General features: G+C 43.8%; 1 protein-coding gene and 1 long non-coding RNA gene across 2 annotated transcripts in view; one reads left to right on the top strand and one right to left on the bottom strand.

Annotated features, from left to right (window-relative positions):
* SYNE1 (spectrin repeat containing nuclear envelope protein 1) overlaps positions 1-21,058 on the top strand; it is a 672,549-nt gene that overhangs the window by 70,628 nt on the left and 580,863 nt on the right. The window contains exon 2 of the mRNA XM_075339554.1: positions 334-640. Coding sequence (XP_075195669.1) covers positions 574-640 — 67 coding nt within the window. The 5' untranslated portion in view covers positions 334-573. The remainder of the gene's footprint in view (positions 1-333; positions 641-21,058) is intronic.
* LOC142296221 (uncharacterized) overlaps positions 1-21,058 on the bottom strand; it is a 185,966-nt gene that overhangs the window by 104,768 nt on the left and 60,140 nt on the right. The gene's annotated exons all lie outside the window — the stretch shown is intronic.

Genomic DNA, 21,058 nt, shown 5'->3' with positions numbered 1-21,058 from the left:
TGTCTGATATAGGAAGGACTGATACACAGCAGTTATGTCTGATATAGAAAGTGCCAATACACAGCAGTTATATCTGATATAGAAGTACTGATACACAACAGTTATGTCTAATATAGAAGTACTGATACACAGCAGTTACATCTGATTTTATTTCTGTTTCACTCTATGCTGCTCCAGTAAATGTGCTTTCTACAGTAATTGTCTGCTTGGCACAAGTGATGCCTCGTATCCTGGACTGCCAATCTTAGTCAGAATTGCTAATGAGATTACAGGTTTTAGCATTGCAAGAAACCATGAACGTCTCTTCTAAATCCTGTCTCTCTCTCTTTCCAGGCAGCTTAAGCTTTCAGTGAGAAGGACAGGACCTATACCAAGAAATTAAAAGCGGCACCACGGTCGTGACTGGTCAGCCTTTGTTTGGGTGCCAGACTGCAGTGACTAAGGCATCAGCCGCCTATTGGGAATACAAGGTGGAGGATGCATCAGGAGAGCGCAGCAAGATATGGTGTAACATCCTAAGAGCTAAACGGAGAGCAAACATTCCTTCAACTACGGATACCCTGAATACTCAGAATGGCCACCTCTCGGCTAGGAAACAGAAGCACCAGGGACATTGCAAATGTAATGCAAAGGTTGCAAGGTGAGTGACCTCATATCATCGGTTCAACTGAATACCTTTATTTTAATATACAGTATAACTTGGCTTTGCCAGTCTTTGCTGGATAATATGGTATTTCAGGTGCCAAAGGTAGATTTTACTAATTTAGGGCATCAGTTATAAGAGTAGAGAGAATGTGTGAAAGCCTTGAGTAACCCAACAAAATCCAAGCAAAATATATGAGCACGGTGGCTCAGTGGGTAGTAGTGATGTGTCGGTCGCGAACAATCCAACACAAAAATCCGGCTCCCTGCTGTGACTGACAGGAGCCGGATCCCCAGTGAGAGCAACTAAAATCTCTAAACGGCTCTTTTCGCCGCTGAAACCCCGCCCACCCGTGGCTAAACACAGCCCACTCAACAATATAAATGGTTCCTTGTAATTGGGCGGGATTTAGCCATGGGTGGGCGGGGTTTCATCAACGGTACTATAATCTTAAATATGTGTTCACCTGCGGTGAACACATGTTTAATAGGGAGCCAAGAACGATCCGAATGGCTCTTTTTGATGAGCGGAGCCATGGGAACCGGATCACCAAAAAGAGCCGGACTGCCCATTACTAGTGGGTAGCACTGCAGTCTCGCAGCTTGAGGTCCTGGGTTCTAATCCCACCTAGGATGACATCTACAAGAAGTTTGTATGCTGTCTCTTTGTTTGTATGGGTTTCCTCTGAGTTTTCTGCTTGCTCCCAAACTCCAAAGACTGTTGGGAATTTAGGTTGTGAGCCCCAATGGTGGCAATGATAGGGATGTAGCATATGATCGCGCTATATAAGCAATGCATATTAATAAAATGTTATATATATCAGCCTATAAAAAAAAACACAAATTCTATCTGAAATACTGTATTTTCCAGTTTGAAAGACGCATTTTTTTTCCCCAAAAACTGGGAGAAAAACAGTGTGCGTCTTACAAACCGCATATGGCTTATTGTGACGCAGGGTCAGCGATACGGAGGGCTTGAGGCTTGAAGGTGGTGTCACTGCAGTGGATCAGCTCAAGAGGGTCATTGTGCGGCAGCGGAGGATCAGCGATACTGCAAGCTCGTGCGGCAGTGGGCGCCATTGATCTGCCGGCGCTGCTCAAAATCACCGGCGGTTAACATGATAGACTTTAAGAAAATGGCCTCGGAGGCCAATATACGCACACTGCCTCTGCGGACATTTTCTTGAAGTCCATCGCGTCAAACGCTAGTGATTCAATGGAGCCCGCAGTATCGCCGACCCTGCTCTACCGCACACTGACCCTCTTGAGCGGCGAAATCCCCTTCTCCGAGCCCGCAGCATCGCCTACCCTGCCTCCTGTGACCTTCCTGAGCCGCTCCACCACCGCTGCTCCCCCCTGGTGAACTAAGATAAGAGGCACTAGGATTATAAGATGGACCCTAATTTAACAGTAAAAATTATTTTGTTCCTATTTTCCTCCTTCAAATTTGGAGTGCGTCTTATGATCCAGTGTGTCTAATTAAACGAAAAATACGGTACTTTTCTTAAGAATTCACACTTTGATGTTAAAACGAAATGTTAATATTTATCAATGGTGGTTCTGGAATTGATAATCTATGGGACTCTGAAGGTGCCAGTCTGATGATCACATATTATGGTGCAAAATAAAATATGTGAGGGTTTTACCACACACAAGGTCTGCACTGTACATTATATGGACCCCCGGTATATGCACCCCAGGTCAACCTGAAAGGAAGAATATGACTATAAGCAACGTACAGATGAAGAGATCTGCACAGAACCTGAAGAAACAAAACTGAAGGAAGTTTTTATTTAAAGGGTCATCCCCATCTTCATAAGGAGGTATTGTCAGATATTGCTCTTAAAAGCAAGCAATTTTGCAAATTACTTCTTATTAATATTTTCAGCTGTTCTTTAAATTTAAAAACACACTTCTTTTGTTTCCAAATCGATGCCTTGGAGACCGATCACTACTGCTGTACAGCAGAGCATGCACAGTGCATACAAGCTCTTGTCTATTGTGCTTGTAAACACTGTTTTAGGCCTCTTTCACATGTCCGTGAAAATCACGCACGTTTTTCAAGGACGTGCCAAAGGTGCGTATTGCCAAACGTGTGCCGTGTTTATGGCACACGTGTGTTCTCCGTGTGCTATCCGTGATAACACATGGAGAACAGGAACTTTATGCTTACCTGTCCCTGGCGTTGCTGTCCGTGGTGCTGATCTTTGGTCTCCGATCCTGCCGACTCCCCGCTGCTGCTGCTCCGGCCCACAGTGGAGTGAATATGCGATAAGCATAATGAGCGGGGGTCGGAAGCAAGTGACAGCAGCGGCAGAGACAGCAGTGCTGGAGAAGGTGAGTATAGAAATTAATTTTATTTCACAGACATGTGGTGTTTTCTCCAGTGTGTGTCACACGGATCACATCCGTGCGGTCCGTGTGCGGTCCATGTGACACCCGTGATGCCAGAGAAAAATGGACATGTCTACGTGTGGAGCACATGGGCACATGTATGCTCCACACGGACACATGGTCTATGGCAAAACACGCACGTGAGCGCAAACCCATTGATTTTAATGGATCTACATGTGCCCGTGTCTCCGGCACATGAGGAAACGGACTAAACACGTACCGGAGACACGGACGTGTGCTGCTAATCCCAGGCAGTTTAAATGCAGTGTTTATAAACTAGACAACAGCAGTGGTCGGTCTCCTAGGAAACAAGCTATAAACAAAAGGAAAGTGTTACTATCTCAAGAATGGCTGCATATTTTAATAGGCAGTAAATTACAATGTGCTTGTGATATTTTTGTCTTGTATCCATCTATAAAGATGGCAATAACCCTTTAAAATGTGTTTTCAAAGTTACTTCTGTTTATATCTGATGGTACAGTACAAGCATTGTGTGCCATGCCGTACATAGAGATTAAGGTGATTGACCTCCAGCACGTTTTGTACTTCTGTGACCTGTCAGGGCATTAGAGGCAGTGGATTCAGGGAAGCCGTGATATCAGCCTATTTATTTGCTGTGAGCCAGTTGAGTCGCAGATGATGATAGCAGTGTACAGTATGGTGCCGACAGATTGCAGGCTCCGTACGACTGTGTTTATGTGTTTTCTGAGTCTAGCTATTATGCCAGGTGCTGGACGCTGTACACTCAATATGCTGGTATTGCTGCTCTCATTTCCATAAATATTTCACTTTTTGCCAAGATTTACCATGTATAGTTCACTGACTCACTGCGTCAGGATTGCAATGCATTATGAATGAAGACATGGATGGTCTACACTGCAGATTCGTTCTCACTTCCCTGGAAATACAGTACATATCTATGATGTCACCATATTAGCTTCTTAACCGTGTGTGTATTATATTCTGTACGTCTCTACCTTATAAGATGCAAGGCTGGATTCACACGTGTCACGGTCCAAATACTGACCAAGATGCACAGACCAGCCGAGAGTCTCCTGACCCAAACTTGACGGCCTCATAATGTATATGCCTATACAGATGTGGGAATGAAAGACATTTATTGCATGTGCACTTTATGTACTTTTGGATACAATAATACGATTTAAAGAAAACAGTTATGTCTCTGAATACTGCTGTTAGTAATAAATGAGTGAAGGATCAGAAGTAGAGATGAGCCGCCCCCCTAGTGTTCGAGTTCAGTTCGGTTCGACGAACACAATTGAACCCCATTGAAAACAATGGCAGGCAAACACAAACACATACAAACACATTATACATATACACATACAGTTAATAAACATTGCCATTATACTTACTAGTCCCCGCGATGCGTCCTGCAGGCTGTGTCTCCTGCCGCTTTTCCTTCCGATCATTGCTGTGCCCCCCCCGTAACCAGCACTGATGATAGGACCTTCCGTGACGTCGTCATAGCATGTGACCAGTCACGTGTCTATTATCTCATTGACTACAAACTGGTCACATGGCTAGATGTTATACTAGGTTCTGTCAGTGCATTTCTCCGGTACGCAGTGCTCATTTGAGCATCTCCGTGTACCGGCGAGATGCTTGGGCGCATGCTTGGCTCCCTGTTCCTGCATGTCGGCGCTCTTTACAGAGTCAGCCCACATGCAGGGACTGGATGCCACAGCCGGTGAATAGCGGCACTGGGAATCAAGTGATCGGAGATCACCGTTGCTATAGTAACCCGCCTGTCAGATTACTATTGCAACGGTGGCAGCGGTGACGTCACCGCTTACAACCCGCAGCCTCTGCTCACTCACTGAGTGATTAGACTGCACGGGAGCAGCAGCGTCTTCCTCCCATGCAGTGCTGTCTGATGTAGCAGAGCTGCATGGGTTGAAGGAGAAAGAAGACAGAAGACAAGGATCATGGAGGGGTGAGAGGGAGTAATAAGCATGGAGTCTCTAAGTGTGTCTGTGTATTTATTTCTATTAAAGTATTTTTTCTCTGTGTGGTGTCTTTTTTTTAACCCTTTATTGGAGATTCTTAATGGCCGGGTCAAACTTGCCTGACATTAAGAATCTATGGCTTAATACTAGCTAGTAAAACAAATCTAGTGTTAACCCTTTATTACCCAGCAAGCCACCCGGCATCAGGGCTGCTGAAGAGTTGGATACAGCGCCAGTTGATGGCGCGTCTATGAAAGCGCCATTTTCTGGGACAGCTGCAGACTGCAATTCGCAGCAGAGGGGCCCAGAAAGCTCGGGCCAACCTGTGCTGAGGATTCCAATGCCCAGCTGCCTAGTTGTACCTGGCTGGACACAAAAATTGGGCGAAGCCCATGTCGTTTTTTTTTTTTTTTTTTAATTATTTCATGAAATTCATGAAATAATTAAAAAGGCTTCCCTATAATTTTAATTCCCAGCCGGGTACAAATAGGCAGCTGGGGGTTGGGGGCAGCTGTACCTGCATGCTGTACCTGGCTAGCATACAAAAATATGGCGAAGCCCACGTAATTTTTTTGGTGGGCAAAAAACTCCTGCATACAGTTCTGAATGGAGTATGCTGAGCCTTGTAGTAGCCTTGTAGTTCTGCAGCTTCTGTCTGCTCTCCTGCATACACTAGTGAATGGAGCATGCTGAGCCTTGTAGTTCTGCTCCCCCTGTCTCTCCCTCCAGCATACAGTCCTGGATGCAGCATGCTGAGCCTTGTAGTTCTGCAGCTGCTGTCTGCTCTCCTGCATACACTAGTGAATGGAGCATGCTGAGCCTTGTAGTTCTGCTCCCCCTGTCTCTCCCTCCAGCATACAGTCCTGGATGCAGCATGCTGAGCCTTGTAGTTCTGCAGCTGCTGTCTGCTCTCCTGCATACATTAGTGGATGAAGTATGCTGAGCCTTGCAGTTCTGCTCCCCCTGCCTCTCCCTCCAGCATACAGTCCTGGATGGAGGATGCTGAGCCTTGTAGTTCTGCAGCTGCTGTCTGCTCTCCTCCATACAGACAGACAGCAGCTGCAGAACTACAAGGCTCAGCATACTGCATCCAGGACTGTATGCAAGAGTTTTTTGCCCCCCAAAAAAATTACGTGGGCTTCGCCATATTTTTGTATGCTAGCCAGGTACAGCAGGCAGCTGCGGGCTGCCCCCAACCCCCAGCTGCCTATTTGTACTTGGCTGGGAACCAAAAATATAGGGAAGCCCTTTTTTTAAATTATTTCACGAATTTCATGAAATAAAAAAAAATGACGTGGGCTTCGCCCAATTTTTGTGTCCAGCCAGGTACAACTAGGCAGCTGGGGATTGGAATCCGCAGCGCAGGGTGCCCAAGCTTTCTGAGTACTCCTGCTGCGAATTGAAGTCTGCAGCCGCCCCAGAAAATGGCGCTTTCATAGAAGCGCCATCTTCTGGTGCTGTATCCAACTCTTCCAGCTGCCCTGGTGACGGGTGGCTCGCTGGGTAATAATGGGGTTAGGGATAGCTGTATATTATCAACTGGCCCTAAGCCCGAAATTCATGGTGTAACGCCAATATTAGACATGGCCTCCATGAATTTCTAGTACAGATAAAAAAAAACACAACACACAGAAAAATATTTTTATTAGAAATAAAACACAACACAATTAGTGACTCCATCTTTATTAAAATAAAGAACCCCCCTCCGCAGTAATCCTGGGTCAAGGGTCCCGCGCCGTCCAATCCGGATCCAATATCATCTGATCAGATTGCTGGAAGGCAAATCGATCAGATGATGTGTCAGGTTCAAGGGCCTGAATAACATGACACAGCAGCTGATTGTATAAACGGCTTTTATACAATCAGCTGATGCATCAGTGCAAAAAAAAAAAACTACACACTTCTGTGCAGACTCCTGTCTGACAGCATCAGCTGATAGTTTAGCCAGCCGGGCGGTAAAAAGCCGGCCTCACCACTCGACTTATAGTGTCAGCTGATTCCGTCAGGTGACTGCATCAGCTGATCATCGCCAGGTCTGAGAGAGAGAGAGAAGAGAGAGAGAAGAGAGAGAGAGGAGAGAGAGAGGAGAGAGAGGGGAGAGAGAGGAGAGAGAGAGGAGAGAGAAAAGAGTGAGAGAGAGAGGGAAGAGAGAGAGAGGGAAGAGAGAGAGAAGAGAGGAGAGAAAAGAGAGATGAGAGAGAGGAGAGAGAAGAGAGAGAGGGGAGAGAAGAGAGAGAGGGGAGAGAAGAGAGAGAGGAGAGAAAGAAGAAATAGAGAGAGAGGAGAGAGCAATGCAGCCTCATTCCGTGAACTGCTCCGATTTTAGAGGTGTGTCCCGCGGCTCACAGCTGATGTCTGGCTCCTCCCCTCAGTGCATAATTAAATGAAATTATAATTATAAATAAATTATAATTATAATTTAAAATTATAAATAAATTAAATTCTTTACCGGGACGGCCAGGACTCGAACTCGTGAACTAATTCTCCTTAGGCAGCAGCTCTACTCATTGAGCCACTGCCTGTAATGAAAAACATAGGAAGATTTGGTAATCTTGACCTCTGTATTTCAGTAGAGAAACCAGAAGTAGATTATTCAGCTACAAAGATGAGAGAGATGAGACAGAGAGAGAGAGAGAGATAGATGAGTGAGAGAGTGAGATGAGAGAAGTGAGAGAGAAGAGAGGAGAGAAGAGAGAGGAGAGGGAGAGAGAGAGAAAAGAGAGAGAGAAGAGAGAGAAGAGAGAAAGAAGAGAGAGAGGAGAGAGAGAGAGAGAGAACAGATGAGGAGAGAGACAGAAGAGACAGAGATAGGAGAGAGAGAGGAGAGAGAAGAGAGAGAAGAGTGAGAGATAGGAGAGAGTGAGGAGAGAGAGAGAAGAGAGAGCAGAGAGGAGAGAGAGAGGAGAGAGAGTGAAGAGAGGGAGGAGAGGGGGGAGAGAGAGAGAGAAAAGAGAGAGAGGAGAGATAGGAGATAGAGAGAAGAGAGGAGAGAGAGAAGAGAGAGAAGAGGAGAGAACAGAGGAGAGAGAGAGGAAGAGACATGCAGGTACTACTTAAGTGAAGTGTCCGGTGACAGCGCGGCTCACTTCAGTTGCTACGTGGAGTTGACACAAGAGCGCTCATGTTCTACGGCGCTCCCTGTCAGCTTCATGTAGCAGGGCTGAAAGCGTCGTGTGGATTACTTCGGACCTGGATTGCTGTTTGGGGATTAATAAAGTGGTAAAAGAGGAGGTTTTTTTGTCTTTTATTCCAAATCAAGGATTTTTCGTTGTGTGTGTGTGTATTTACTTTCACTTACAAGTTAATCATGGAAGGTATCTTGGGGAGACGCCTGTCATGATTAACCTAACCTTATTACCTCGATTGCAACCGCACCAGGGCAATTTGGGATGAGCCGTGTAGAGTCCCGGGACTGTCGCATCTAATTAATGTGGCAATTCCGGGCGGCTGCTGGCTGATATTGTTAGGGTGGTGGGCCCCCCATAACGTGGCGCTCCCCATCCTGACAATACCAGCCTCCAGCCGTGTGGCTTTATCTTGGCTTGTATCAAAATTGAGGGGAACCGCAGGTTTTCTTTTTTAATTATTTATTTATCTATTTTACTGCACGATATAGACCCGCCCACCGGCGGCTGTTATTGGTTGCAGTGAGTCAGCTGTCACTCAGCGTGGGGGCATGTCTGACTGCAACCAATCATGGGCGCCGGTGAGCGGGGAAAGCAGAGAATACCAGATTGAATAATGAGCGGCAGCCATTTTCAAAAGAGGAAAAGCTGCCGGAGCTTTGTGACAGCCGTGCAGCGAGACGCCCGTGATCGGTGAGTAGGAAAGAGAGAGGGATTGTGCTGGGGACGCAGGACGCATGCAGATAGCAACGTGTGCACATACCCTTACTGCAAAAAGCCACGCTTTTGGTGATCGAACCATTATCGAACGGTAACTCGAACGGTCGAACATGAAGCAAATTGTTCGAGTTCGTTGAACAACTCGAACACCACCCAGAACCACTCGAATTTGAAATCGCTCATCTCTAATCACAAGTGAGTTGTGAGTTTCTACAGTTCCTGACTAGAGACTAAGCCGGGGTAATGCTTTTCCTTGTGGAGAGTGACATGCCTGACATGCCGGTGTAAGAGGCTTATGAGCCATGCAATGCTCTGATAAATTAAATAGGCAAATTGCCCCTTCAGAGAGGAAGAGGACTTGGACTGTAGTGCCACTTATTGTTAGGAGCAATCCTGAAAGTCAATATCAATCCTTTAAAGGGACTGTGTCATCAGGTTTTTGCCACCTAATCTGAGAGCAACATGATGAAGGAAAAGAGACCCTGATTCCATCCATGTGTCACCTACTGGGCTGCTTAGTGTAGCTTTTATAAAATCACTGTTTAATCAGCAGTAGATTACCATTAGAGGACTACTTGGTGTGCAGTAGGTAGTCCAGCAGACGGATGAGCTTGTTATAAACCTGCTCTACGTTCAAATAACTGATAGAGATGTGCAGCAGAGAAAACAGTGATTTTATTAAAATGGCAGCAAGCAGCCCAATAAGTGACACATAGCTAGAATCAGGGTCTCTGGCTCTACATTATGTTTCTATCAGATGGGATAGCAAAAACCTGGTGACAGATTCCCTTTAACGAGCCTTACTCCATGATTTAGGATAAAAGCCAAACCAGAATGTCAGTTTGCAGACACAAGTATTTTAGCATGTTTCCTCTTGTCAGTGCAAAGTATGAAATCTGATTTGGCTTTATGAGAGTCTACTAACTAGGGTATAAGGTATAAAGTTTCTCCTTGTGAGAAATGACGTGCCAGTAGAAGGAGGCTCATAAGCCATGCAATGACCCTCTGGGAAATTAAATATGCAAATTGCTTCTGCATTTCCTGGTCGTCCATGTTGACAATGTGTCTTGAGCCATGCCACCATGGTTCTAATTCAAAAAAGTAAAATTACACAGACTTTGTCTTAGCTCTTATTCAGATGTCAGGATTTTTTTGCACAAGTGCTATCTGTATTTTTCACGGATAGCACTCATACCCATGATAGTCTATGGGCTAGTTGACATGACCGATTTCTTTTCCTTGGACAGAGTGGTTCTCACAAATACACAAGGACTTGTCCCATATTGACCAAAATTTCCAATTGAGGTCTTTGGATCAGTGACTAAAATTGGCCAGCACCTGGATACCATCTGTAAGCTGTCAGTCTTTCATAGACTATTCAATATGGCTTTTTTAGTTTCAAATATTTTATTGGGTTTTAATGATACAGAAAATACAAATAACACATTCCCCTTCCGGGGTTCATCACGCATTGTTGCACTTATTATATAGATGTCAAATAACATCAACTTACAACTGGTAAGAGAAAAGAAGTCTAGGAGAAAGATAGATTCAGAAAGAAATTATGGGGAAGAGTTGGGGATAAGAAGGGGGGGGCCTTACATATACCTTCTCCATTATGCTAAGGTAGTAGCCAAATCACGGCCAGCATCCATTATTAAGAATAGTTTATGGGGAGAGGTCTAAGGGCTCATGCGCACGTAACTGCTGATTATTCTGCAGCGATTTGATAGCACATGTGCTCTTCAAATCGCTGCAGAATAAATGCAGTATTTTTGTAGAAAAAAGCTGATTTCATGCGCTTGGGATGCTGCCCCCACCATAGACAGAGTGGGAGCTGCATCCAGAACGCACGGAATAATTGACATGCTCATTTTATGAACGCACGGATTTGGGACAAAATTTTAGCACCCAAATCGCTGCGTTCAAAAAAGCAGCGTGCGCACGTCTCATGCACAATCTACATAGAATGTACAGGGGACGCAGGACGCATGCATTTACGCTGCAGTGCAATACGCAGCGTAAATATATGCAATTACGCAACATGCGCATGAGCTCTAATACTTGCGTTAGGGTATTGCCACATTCTTGATGCAGTGCTACACAGGGGTTCCATACGGCATAATTGTTTTCTAGACTGTCTGAGTGCGTTGCATCTATGCATTTGTTTATCATTATTTTATCAAGTCTATCTTTAACTGCTTGGCTAGATAGGTAGTTTGTCTTCCATTTAGAAGTGAGGTGGATTTTTGCCACGATAGTGATATAGCATAATAGATGGAATGATTTGTTAGTGAGCCCCATAGGTTTATCTCCTAACAGGACCAAGGGAAATGTTGTTTTCCAGGACATTAAGTATGAGCTGTTCTATGTTGTTCCAATAAACCTGGGCCTTGGGGCAGTCCCATATGAGAGGCTTTAAGCCTGCTTTACACGTTGCAATTTCGCATACGATATCGTATGCGATTTGCAACGCCTCCATCGTATGTGTGGCAAGTTCAATTGGTTGAACGTGCCGCACAAACGATTAACCCCCGTCACACGTACTTACCCGTCCATACGACCTCGATGTGGGCGGCAAACGTCCACTTCCTGGAGTGGGAGGGACGTTTGGCGTCACATCGACGTCACGCGGCAGCTGGCCAATAGAAGCGGAGGGGCGGAGATGAGCAGGACGTAAACATCCCGCCCACCTCCTTCCTTCCGCATTGTCGGCGGGAGCCGCGGACGGAGGTAAGCTGTCGTTCAATGTTCCCGGGGTGTCACACACTGCGATGTGTGCTGCCTCGGGAACATTGCACAACCGCACGTTCAATTCATGAGAAATGAACAACGTGCATGCGATGAACGGATATACGTTCAATCACAATCGCACGTACTTGTCACACACTACAATGTACCTTACGATGCCGGATGTGCGTCACTTACGACGTGACCCCGCCGACACATCGTAAGATTTATTGTAGTGTGTAAAGCGGGCTTTATTTAAGAAAAAAACAAGAAACTCTGGCCAATCTCATAGTAAAAACTGACACACTGACCAAACTGCTGACACCGATCAAAAACACTGGTGAACCTCGGACCACTTTTCTCCTACCAGAATAATCACTGACATATGAATGAGTTCTTACTGTGAGAAATATTTTTTCACTGGAATTCTTGAAGATAGGATCATAAGCCACTAAATTCTGGAACTACACAAAATATAGTTGGTTGAGAAGAGTGTGTTCAATATTACTGCCGATTCTGCTCAGAAAAGCTATAATTTAGCTCAGTGGGATTTAATTGGATCTAAACCACCTGCACTTTTGTAATCTCCAGCTGAACTCGGCTATATTCCCACCATGAGTATTTGATTTTTTTTTTTATGTTGCAGATTTTCTGCACCTATAAGGTGAATTGGATTACTTGTGTTTTTCGTATGTGTGACACCCTGGCAAAACCAAGTAGTCAACGTTAGGCCCCCGCATTACACCGTTCCTCAGTAGGAAACATACAGCCAACCAGGAACCCTAGTCACCCCCCCTTAGGGAAAGATAGACACACCAGTGGGCGTGAACAGGTGGTTGGGACACGCCCACCCAGGGGTCCAGACAGCCCGGGGCGGGAAAAACAGTTAGTTAAGCTTAGAAAGGAGTTTGGAGAGGAGTGTGGGCTGGAGCTAAGGGTAGCTCCAGCAGTGAAGTTCAAGTTGAACGGTACCAGGGTAGGAGCTTTGGTGCCACTGGCTAGGAGACAGACGGTGGTCTCCATCAGCAGGAGACGGGAAGACGGCTCGGCAGAACCGGGGTGGACCGGGACAGGGTTGTAGCCTGGGAACCGACCCAGAAACCGGAGCACAAAGGGGGTAGGGGGTACTCGGACCCTGAAGCCCGGACCAGAACCAACTGGAACTGGTTAATTAACCGATTGAGGCCAGGACTAGAGGTCCTGTCCCACCCAAAGTCTCTCATAGAAGACAACAGCCCACCGATTAGGGATAAGAGGTCACCGCCAGGGCCCATAGATCCCACGGGCCAGCGTCTGCGGGCACGGCTCTTTAGGCCACATCCAGCCAGGAGCGGACTCCTGAGTTTCACACTAGGAAAGTCCACCTTACACAAAACAGTGCAGGAAAAGGATAGAGACCACCAGCCGGGTGAGGGACCCGAACGCGACCGGCCTTGGCACCGGCCACCATCACCTTGGTTTACCAGATACTTGTGTGTTTTACTAACAGTGAGTACACCAGCACCCCCTGCAGTCGCCATCCCCTGCACCGAGCCACCGGGTCCCGGGGCCACCATCCCTACCCACGGAGGGGTTAACAACTTGCAACACAACATCTCCCCCGGGTGCCCCATAACAGCAGCGGTGGTGTCCCACCTCACCACACACCATGGGTGGCGTCGCGAGATCCCCGGGTCCAGAGACCCTCGAGCCACCACCCCTGAAGGCCTGGATCCAAGCAGCGCCGGCTGCTGGCACGGGGCTGGCACATATGCATTTTTACATGTGTTTCTGTGTGCATTTTTACATGCATGTTTGTGTGCATTTTTTACATGCGTTTTTCATGCTGTGATTTTTGTGTCTTTTTAGTGTGTCATGTTTTAAATAAAGCTGCTTTGTTTTTGATACTTCCTGGTATTTGACTTTTGAAATTTTGATAAACATAAGTGCGGATTACATGTGTTTTTGATGTGTATTCGCAGTGGGTACACTGTAAAGCCACATGTGCATTTTTTACCTACATTTTTTCTGCATTTAATGCAAGTCTAAGGGGAAATATCTTCATTAAAACTCACAAATGTTGCCGATATGAAACACACCGCAGGTCAGGTTTTGCTGAGTAAAAAAGGAGGACATGAGATCTCTATAAATCCTATCCACTTTGCTGGAACTGTAAGATGCTGCATTGTTTTTGTACATGAAGCTACGCAGCGTCAAAAACTTATCATGGGAACTTAGCCATGAATTGCGGCTGCAGATTTTCTAAACTATTATTACTGGATTTGCCTTAAACAAACCTATAAATATGGCTGAAGGTTATGTTCACAAGGAGTTTTGTTTTACCTGCTTTTTAATGTATTTTTTAATGTGCTTTTTGCGTGTTTTTTATGTGCTTTTTGGCATGTTTTATTATGTGCTTTTTGGCATTTTTTTTTTATGTGCTTTTAGGCATGGTTTTTTTATGTGTTTTTTGGCATGGTTTTTATGTGCTTTTAAGCATGGGTTTTTATGTGCTTTTTGGCGTTTTTTTATGTGTTTTTTGGCGTGGTTTGTTTATGTGCCTTTTGGTGTGTTTCTTTTTGTGCTTTTTAATGTAGTTTCCCAGCCAAAAAACACTTAAAAGAAATGTTTCACATCTTCTAGAAGGAAACTTCTCATTCGTTCGAATGCTTCTATGCACATATGGCATATTTTTTTTTTCCCCATGCCAGTTTTAACATGATAAAAAAGTGTCATGACATTTCCCTAGAGCTTTTTTTATGTGCAGATCGTAGCAACAAGCACCTTCCCCCCCAAAAAATGTTATTTTTTTGCTATGTTTGTGGGGTTACTGTAAGTATTTCTTGTGTACAGACTACTGAGGGCGTGATACATAGAAAGTGCGCCTGTCCACGATGCAGGAAGGGGGACTGTTCTGCACACATCTGTCTAAAATAGAGAATAATCAAGTATAGTATCATTCCTTGAATAGAGCATGTATAATATGTAAAAGATGACAGAATATCAAATAAGCTGAATTATTGGATTATTATAGAAATGTATATAAACCGTAAATTGCACGATGTAGAAGAATTTAACCTAAGAATTAGAGTTTTAACACGTTATTTTTGTACTTATTAGTAATTATTTATTTTCTTATCACTTCATAATGACAACCTTTCCACTTGGTCGTGTGACGTGGGAAGTGACAGATCCACAGCAGAGCTGCCATTCGCTTTCACACCGTTCTTTGCTATTTCTTTGTGATAGCCATGTGCTAGTAATGGCATCATGATGACAAGGACACTGCGGAGAGTATTGGGTGCACTACATGACAGCAGGAAGCCAGGCTTGTATGTGTAGTCTGCAAACATTCAGTTGTAAATTCCTGAGGCTGAACACAAGCTATTTTCTGTTTGTGTAACTAGGGAAGCCATGGGAAGGGCCCTGCTGTGCCACTGACTACATAGTTCAGTAGTTGGTAGGCTTGTATACAAGCTGTTCTCTAGGAGCCGGCCATGAGTTGCACATACCTTTCTGACAATTGCAAGAATAAGATTCTATTAGGAGGAAATGCTTCTTAGTCCTGTCATTAATTATGGTAGCTCAGTGCTTACCACCTGCACTGTACTGGGTCCTTCATGTTCACGAGGGATCAATGTTATTCCATCAACTCATCAAGAAAGGCGATAAATGTATTTATTTGTTTGCATTAAAACATAGTTTTATTGAAAATGGTTAAACAGGGGTTCCCATGACACAGTACAGGCTGACGCGTTTCGAACAGAAAACTTGTTCTTATTCATAGCATGCTTTTATGGACCACCAAGCTCCATTTTAAAATACCAATGAAGGAAATGACATCAGTAAAATGAAGGGGTTAATGATAACCATCAATACAAAAAAGGTTAATAACAAACATGACTAAAAATATATGTATACACCCACATACATATATATATTAAATCAGATTTTACGTTCATACCTATAGGAATTCTTATTTTAATGTGAGTATCCAAAGTGCTTCACATTTGTGCAAAACTCGCTATTTGTCACCTTATCTTTTGGGTGGGGCAATTTTTTTCAGGGCATTTACCCAACATTTGCCTTACAAAATGTTACCGTACACCACATAAACTACGAGTACTTTTTTTTTGTACATCGTGAATGTGTTCCCACCACATATTGTATTTTGCATGTTTTATATTATGAGGCGCTGGCCACGGATTAAAGTCTACTGGAGCAATGGACATAGAGCAAACCTTTTCCAGCACAGAGCACCAGTTACATCAAGCTTATTGTAGTGTTTGATTAAAGATTTGCTTGCTCTCGGTTTAAGATGCTCTTGACATAGTGTCTCAGCGGCCTTCATTAAGCCATTGTTCTCCCTGTTAACAGAGAGAGGTAGAAAAGGGCTTTTTTTTCACCGCGCCAATGATCACTGATGAATATGTTGGATTAATGTAATTTTATTTTGCACAGGTCTATGCGTTTCTGGAGGCTCAGCTCCCTTCTTCAGGACTGACAGGCACAAGAAACATCAAATCAAATTGAAATTTGATGTTTCTTGTGCCTGTCGGTCCTGAAGAAGGGAGCTGAGCCTCCAGAAACACGTAGACCTGTGCAAAATAAAGTTACATTAATCCAACATATTCATCAGTGATCATTGGCGCGGTGAAAAAAAGTTTTTTTCTACCTCTCTCTGTTATCAGCCGCCTGGGGTACTGCTGCCGTGATCTGGATTTTACATGCCTTTATAGGAGTTGTGACTTTCACAACTCTATTTGGTGAGTAGGTTTGCTCATTGTATATACCCTGCATATATTAGGGTAAGACCCTATTGCACTTTTCTTTCCACAGCCTTTTATCCATTGTTCTCCCTGTAACAGAATGTCAACCCCAGCTTTTATGGACTAATATAATCAGGTCTACAGTAGGATTTATTGTCCTGCATCTGGTGGTGGGGGGGGGGTTGTCTGTCTTTGCTCATCTATGCAAGGGACTTCCCAAATACATAACCTTTCGGACTGGGCTTTTGGAACCTTCTGCATATTTTGAGCTATATGTAGAAGATGCTTATGGGGATGGTGTGTGCACTTCTGCCTATCCAGAGGACTGTTTCCAACAGAGGGAGACCAATAAGCCACATGTTTGAGCAGTGAGTTGGTGCTGTGACGTGGATAGGTGAGGAGGTCCTGGTGACCATGAATGGACTGTAGAGAGTGGAGCTGGATACACGTGAGACTTATTGGTATGATCACTAGGAGATATTTGATTGCCAATAGTTCAATCCTTTTTAGGAACAATTTTATAACCACAAGCAAGTATATTTTTTATTGACATGTCAGTACACAAAGTAGGTAAATGTTTTTTGATTATATTAAACACTTGATAATAATTTTGGCTATATTGCGTGGAAAAAAAATGATGGGTTGTTTTAAATCAAATGGATTTTGATTTTTTTTTGTGTGAGATATTCTTCTCTGGATTATAGAGCTGCTCGTCTTTTGGCTTTATTTAGAATCCTGTGCGAATAGCCCCATCAGAAAGACGTTTGGCAATGATAGAGCATTATTTTATATAGCTAGCAGGGGTGGATCAACACATTTTAGCTCTAATATATTCCCCAATAGGCAAGTTATTAACAACATGTTTCGGGTGGCAGCTAGTGGCAAACAAAAGAGTTACCAGCTATAGGGTTTTTGTACATTTGACATTTTACTTTGTGGGTAATAGTGTCACCAATCAAGAGGATATCAAGAAAATAAAGCAAGTGTTTACAATGATTAGATATAAATGTTAAGTTGTCAGAGTTGGAATTAATATATTCAATAAATGATGGTTTAAAAGAATCCCTGCCTTACCAAATAATGATAATATCATCAATAAATCGACCATACAAAAAAAAGATTATAAATGAATTGGAATGGATATACACACGTTTTTGTTCCCACCAATTCATATAGATATTGGTGACAGATGGTGACAATTTTGCTCCCATCATGCAGCCTAATTGCTGTAAAAAAAAAAAAGCGGTTCCTCTTATTTTGATACATAGCCAATATAACATGCACGGCTGGAGGCTGCAGCCTGTAGCCGTATGGTTTATCTGTGCTGGGTATCCTAATATGGGGGGACCCTATGCCAATTTATTTATTAATTTAGTTTTAGACCACAATTTAGACCCACATACAGTGCCTGTGATTGCAAGCAGTCAGACAATGTCACACAGGGTGGGGATGCATCTGACTGCAAACAATCACAGACGCCAGGACTGCCGGTGAGCGGGGGAAGCAGTAAATATGCATGAAGGTAAATGAGCAGCCCCGGAAGAAGAGTGAGTGGCCAGAAAGCAGTGTACAACCGTATCGGAGACTCGGTAAACATAGCGCGCTTGCTCTACTCCAACTGTCCATTCTGCCACCATTTTTAAACTCCGCACTCTAATCCCCACAGACTTATATGGGAAGCAGCATCTGGCCAGATATCTGGGATTAATTCCGATTTTTTTTGTCCAAAAAGTCCTGCCGATCCAGAATATCTGCTAGTTCGCCCATCACTACTCCAAACCTATGAGAGTTAAGGCAGTGCTTAAAAATAATGGTAACTACACAAAATATTGACACTTTGAGCACAATTTCACCATTTACACTTAGGGGTGTACTCACTTTTGTCAGCAATTTAGACATTAATGGCTGTGTGTTGAGTTATTTAGAGGGAACAATACATTTACACTGTTTAATACAAGCTGCACAGTGACTACTTTACATTGTATCACAGTGTCATATCTTCAGTGTACAATGGGTGTACTCACTTTTGTGATATATTGTACATATAGGTTCCTTTTAAAGAGGGATCAGAAGGTCAGGAAAATAAGAGGTGGCCTTGTGACACCATCAGGGCTCATTAAACATGTACAATTATCAGCAGTCCCCCAGGCAGAATGTGTTAGTAACAGAAATGTCACACAGGACTTAAAAAGGAAAGTGTGAATTATTTTTTAATTGTTTGGACTTGTTAAAATATTTATTTATTAGTGTATAAAATTAAATGGTATAAATATATATTTTTTTATATAACTTTTTATATCAGCCACTGGGGACTGCATTTTTTGGCTGGTGTATAAAAGTGTCAGAGCAAATACAGCAGACAGAGACCATAGACTGAGGTCAGTGCCCGATTGTATTTCCAGTGCTGTGAATTTGGCCGGTCTCCTGGCATGCCGAGCTCACAGCTATAGGTGGCGCCCATTCACTCTTTATTGGAGCCAAACGCTATGTGCAGGGTTACAGTTTCCGTCTGTCACCTGTAGTTGCTGAAATCGGAGCAGAGCAGTCATATCATTGCAAGTTATCTACCTAAGTGACCATGTATGAGATTGTCGGAAGACGCTGATCAAAGTTCTTTCTGGATTCTCTGTGGACTCCACTGAATCTGCTGGAACCAGCTGATCAGAGCTCCTCCTGGATTGTTGTGGACCCCATCAATCTTCTACTAATGGAGGGAAAACGTAGAGACGCGTACACTAAGCAGAATATGTGTTTACCATGCTTCAGGATCCTTTGATTTTACATTTAAAGCACTCCTGTCTTTTTTTTTATTTCACAGATGGAGAGCTGCTTTAAATGTATGTCCCCTGCACCCGTCTTATATTAACGTGCCAAAGTCTTCATCTTTTTCCAGATTGGTCCCATCGGTCTCCATCCATTTGTGACCTGCCTGGAGCTCTAGTATTTCATGGAACGTGCCAGAGGTCACAAATCAATACAACTCTATGAGAGCCTCATTCTTCCTCTCATAGAGTTGTACTGAGTACTTGTGACATAACTTCTGACTTCCGGGTATTCAGACGTTACGGGCACAAGATGGCACTAAGGGACGAGAGTGAAGCCACCAGAGAGTTAATATAATACAGGGAACATAGGGCTTACATTTAAAGCGTCGCCCCAGTGCTACACCCCCCCCCCCTCGCTGTAGTGGTACTGTGAGTTGGTTCTTTAATTGTCTCAGTCTGAACTAAGCTGAGAGTTCTAATCTAAATACAGTATGTGTATACGGTGATTAGGGACACCCTGATTCAGTATGGGAACTGGTTTCTGTAACACAGGCTCGCCACATGTTCTATGGCAGCCAAGAGATCAGCAATATAAATGTGGAGTTCTTAACATTATCTATGAAGGGCCAGTATAGGGCATAATAGGATAATAAAGCAGGAGAGAAGCAAAGTCCTGCACCACCGCAGATTACCTTCAATATCGCTTGCGGTACCGCCTGTGCCTGTGCTCGGGTGGAGAGCCTGGAGGGTCCGACAATCCAAGAGCGGGGTGCTGGTCATAAGGCAAAGTCCATTGATGAAGCGTGAGAGTAGAAAGAGACCGCACTCAATCCGCTGTGAAGGATTTCTTTATTCAAACACGTGCAGAGTGGAGGGCTGGAGACACACTGTGAGCTGGCTCCTCAAGAATGGACGACAGCTGTTTCGCCCAAATTGGGCTTCCACAGGTCCACAATTGACATTCATGTTAGGGTGCAAAAGACTGACTCTATGTCTGTGTCTCTATTTACAGTGAGACAGGTCAAGCCCTTACAACGTATTCTGATGGGACATTTCTTGGTATAACTTGTGTATAACCAAATGATCAAGTGACTGAAGCCCCTTTTGATATTTCTGTTACTGGCACATCCGACTGGGTGTATGCTGATTATTGCAGATTGTTTAGGCTGCTTTCACACATCCGGTTTTTGCAGTGCGGCTCAATCCGGCTCAAAAATCTATGCAACGGATGCGGCCAAAAAAACGGATGCGTTGCATACGTTTTTCCATGTGGCCCGTCCGTTTTTTTGACGGATGCGGCTTGATACTGAGCATGTGCAGTGCAAAAAAACGCATCCAGCGGCCGGATGCGGTTTTTGCCGCAGGACGCCGCATCTGGCGTCCATAGGCTTGCATTGTAAATCGCAAGTCTATGCAGAAAAAACGCATCCGACGGCAAAAAAAAAATGGTTGCGTTTTTTCTGCAAAGCGCCGTATTGTGCCGCTCAGCAAAAACCGGATGTGTGAAAGCAGCCTTAGTCAGCCCTGATAGTGTCACAAGGCCGCCTTTTATTTTCCTGACCTTCTGATCCCCCATCATAAGGAGCTTAATATCTGTCTATGATACTTCCATAGTTATACTTATTCTAGTTTTTTGTTTCTCTTTTTTGTGTTTTTGGACCATTATTAAGTGCTTCCTTTTTAAGTCATATCTGATAAATACAATTATTCCATGAGGTCCATTTTTCTGGGAATTTTTGGAGTAGCATTAACCAGTACATCACACCTTATCCACGGAATAAAGGGTAAATTTCATATTTTGGAAACAATCCTATATTCATTATTTTTGCTGACAATGTATAGCAAATATAGTACAGGTTTTGGGTTGGTTTTTTTTAGAAAAAACTTGTTTTATTGAGATACAAAGCATATAATTTTTTTTCTGTTGACAATGAAAATGGAAAAATAAATTGAAGGAAGACATA

This window comes from Anomaloglossus baeobatrachus, chromosome 3, assembly GCF_048569485.1.
Source record: "Anomaloglossus baeobatrachus isolate aAnoBae1 chromosome 3, aAnoBae1.hap1, whole genome shotgun sequence".
Taxonomy (NCBI): domain Eukaryota; kingdom Metazoa; phylum Chordata; class Amphibia; order Anura; family Aromobatidae; genus Anomaloglossus; species Anomaloglossus baeobatrachus.
The sequence above is the reverse complement of the archived record's forward strand: the minus strand, read 5'-3'. Positions and strand labels throughout refer to the sequence as shown.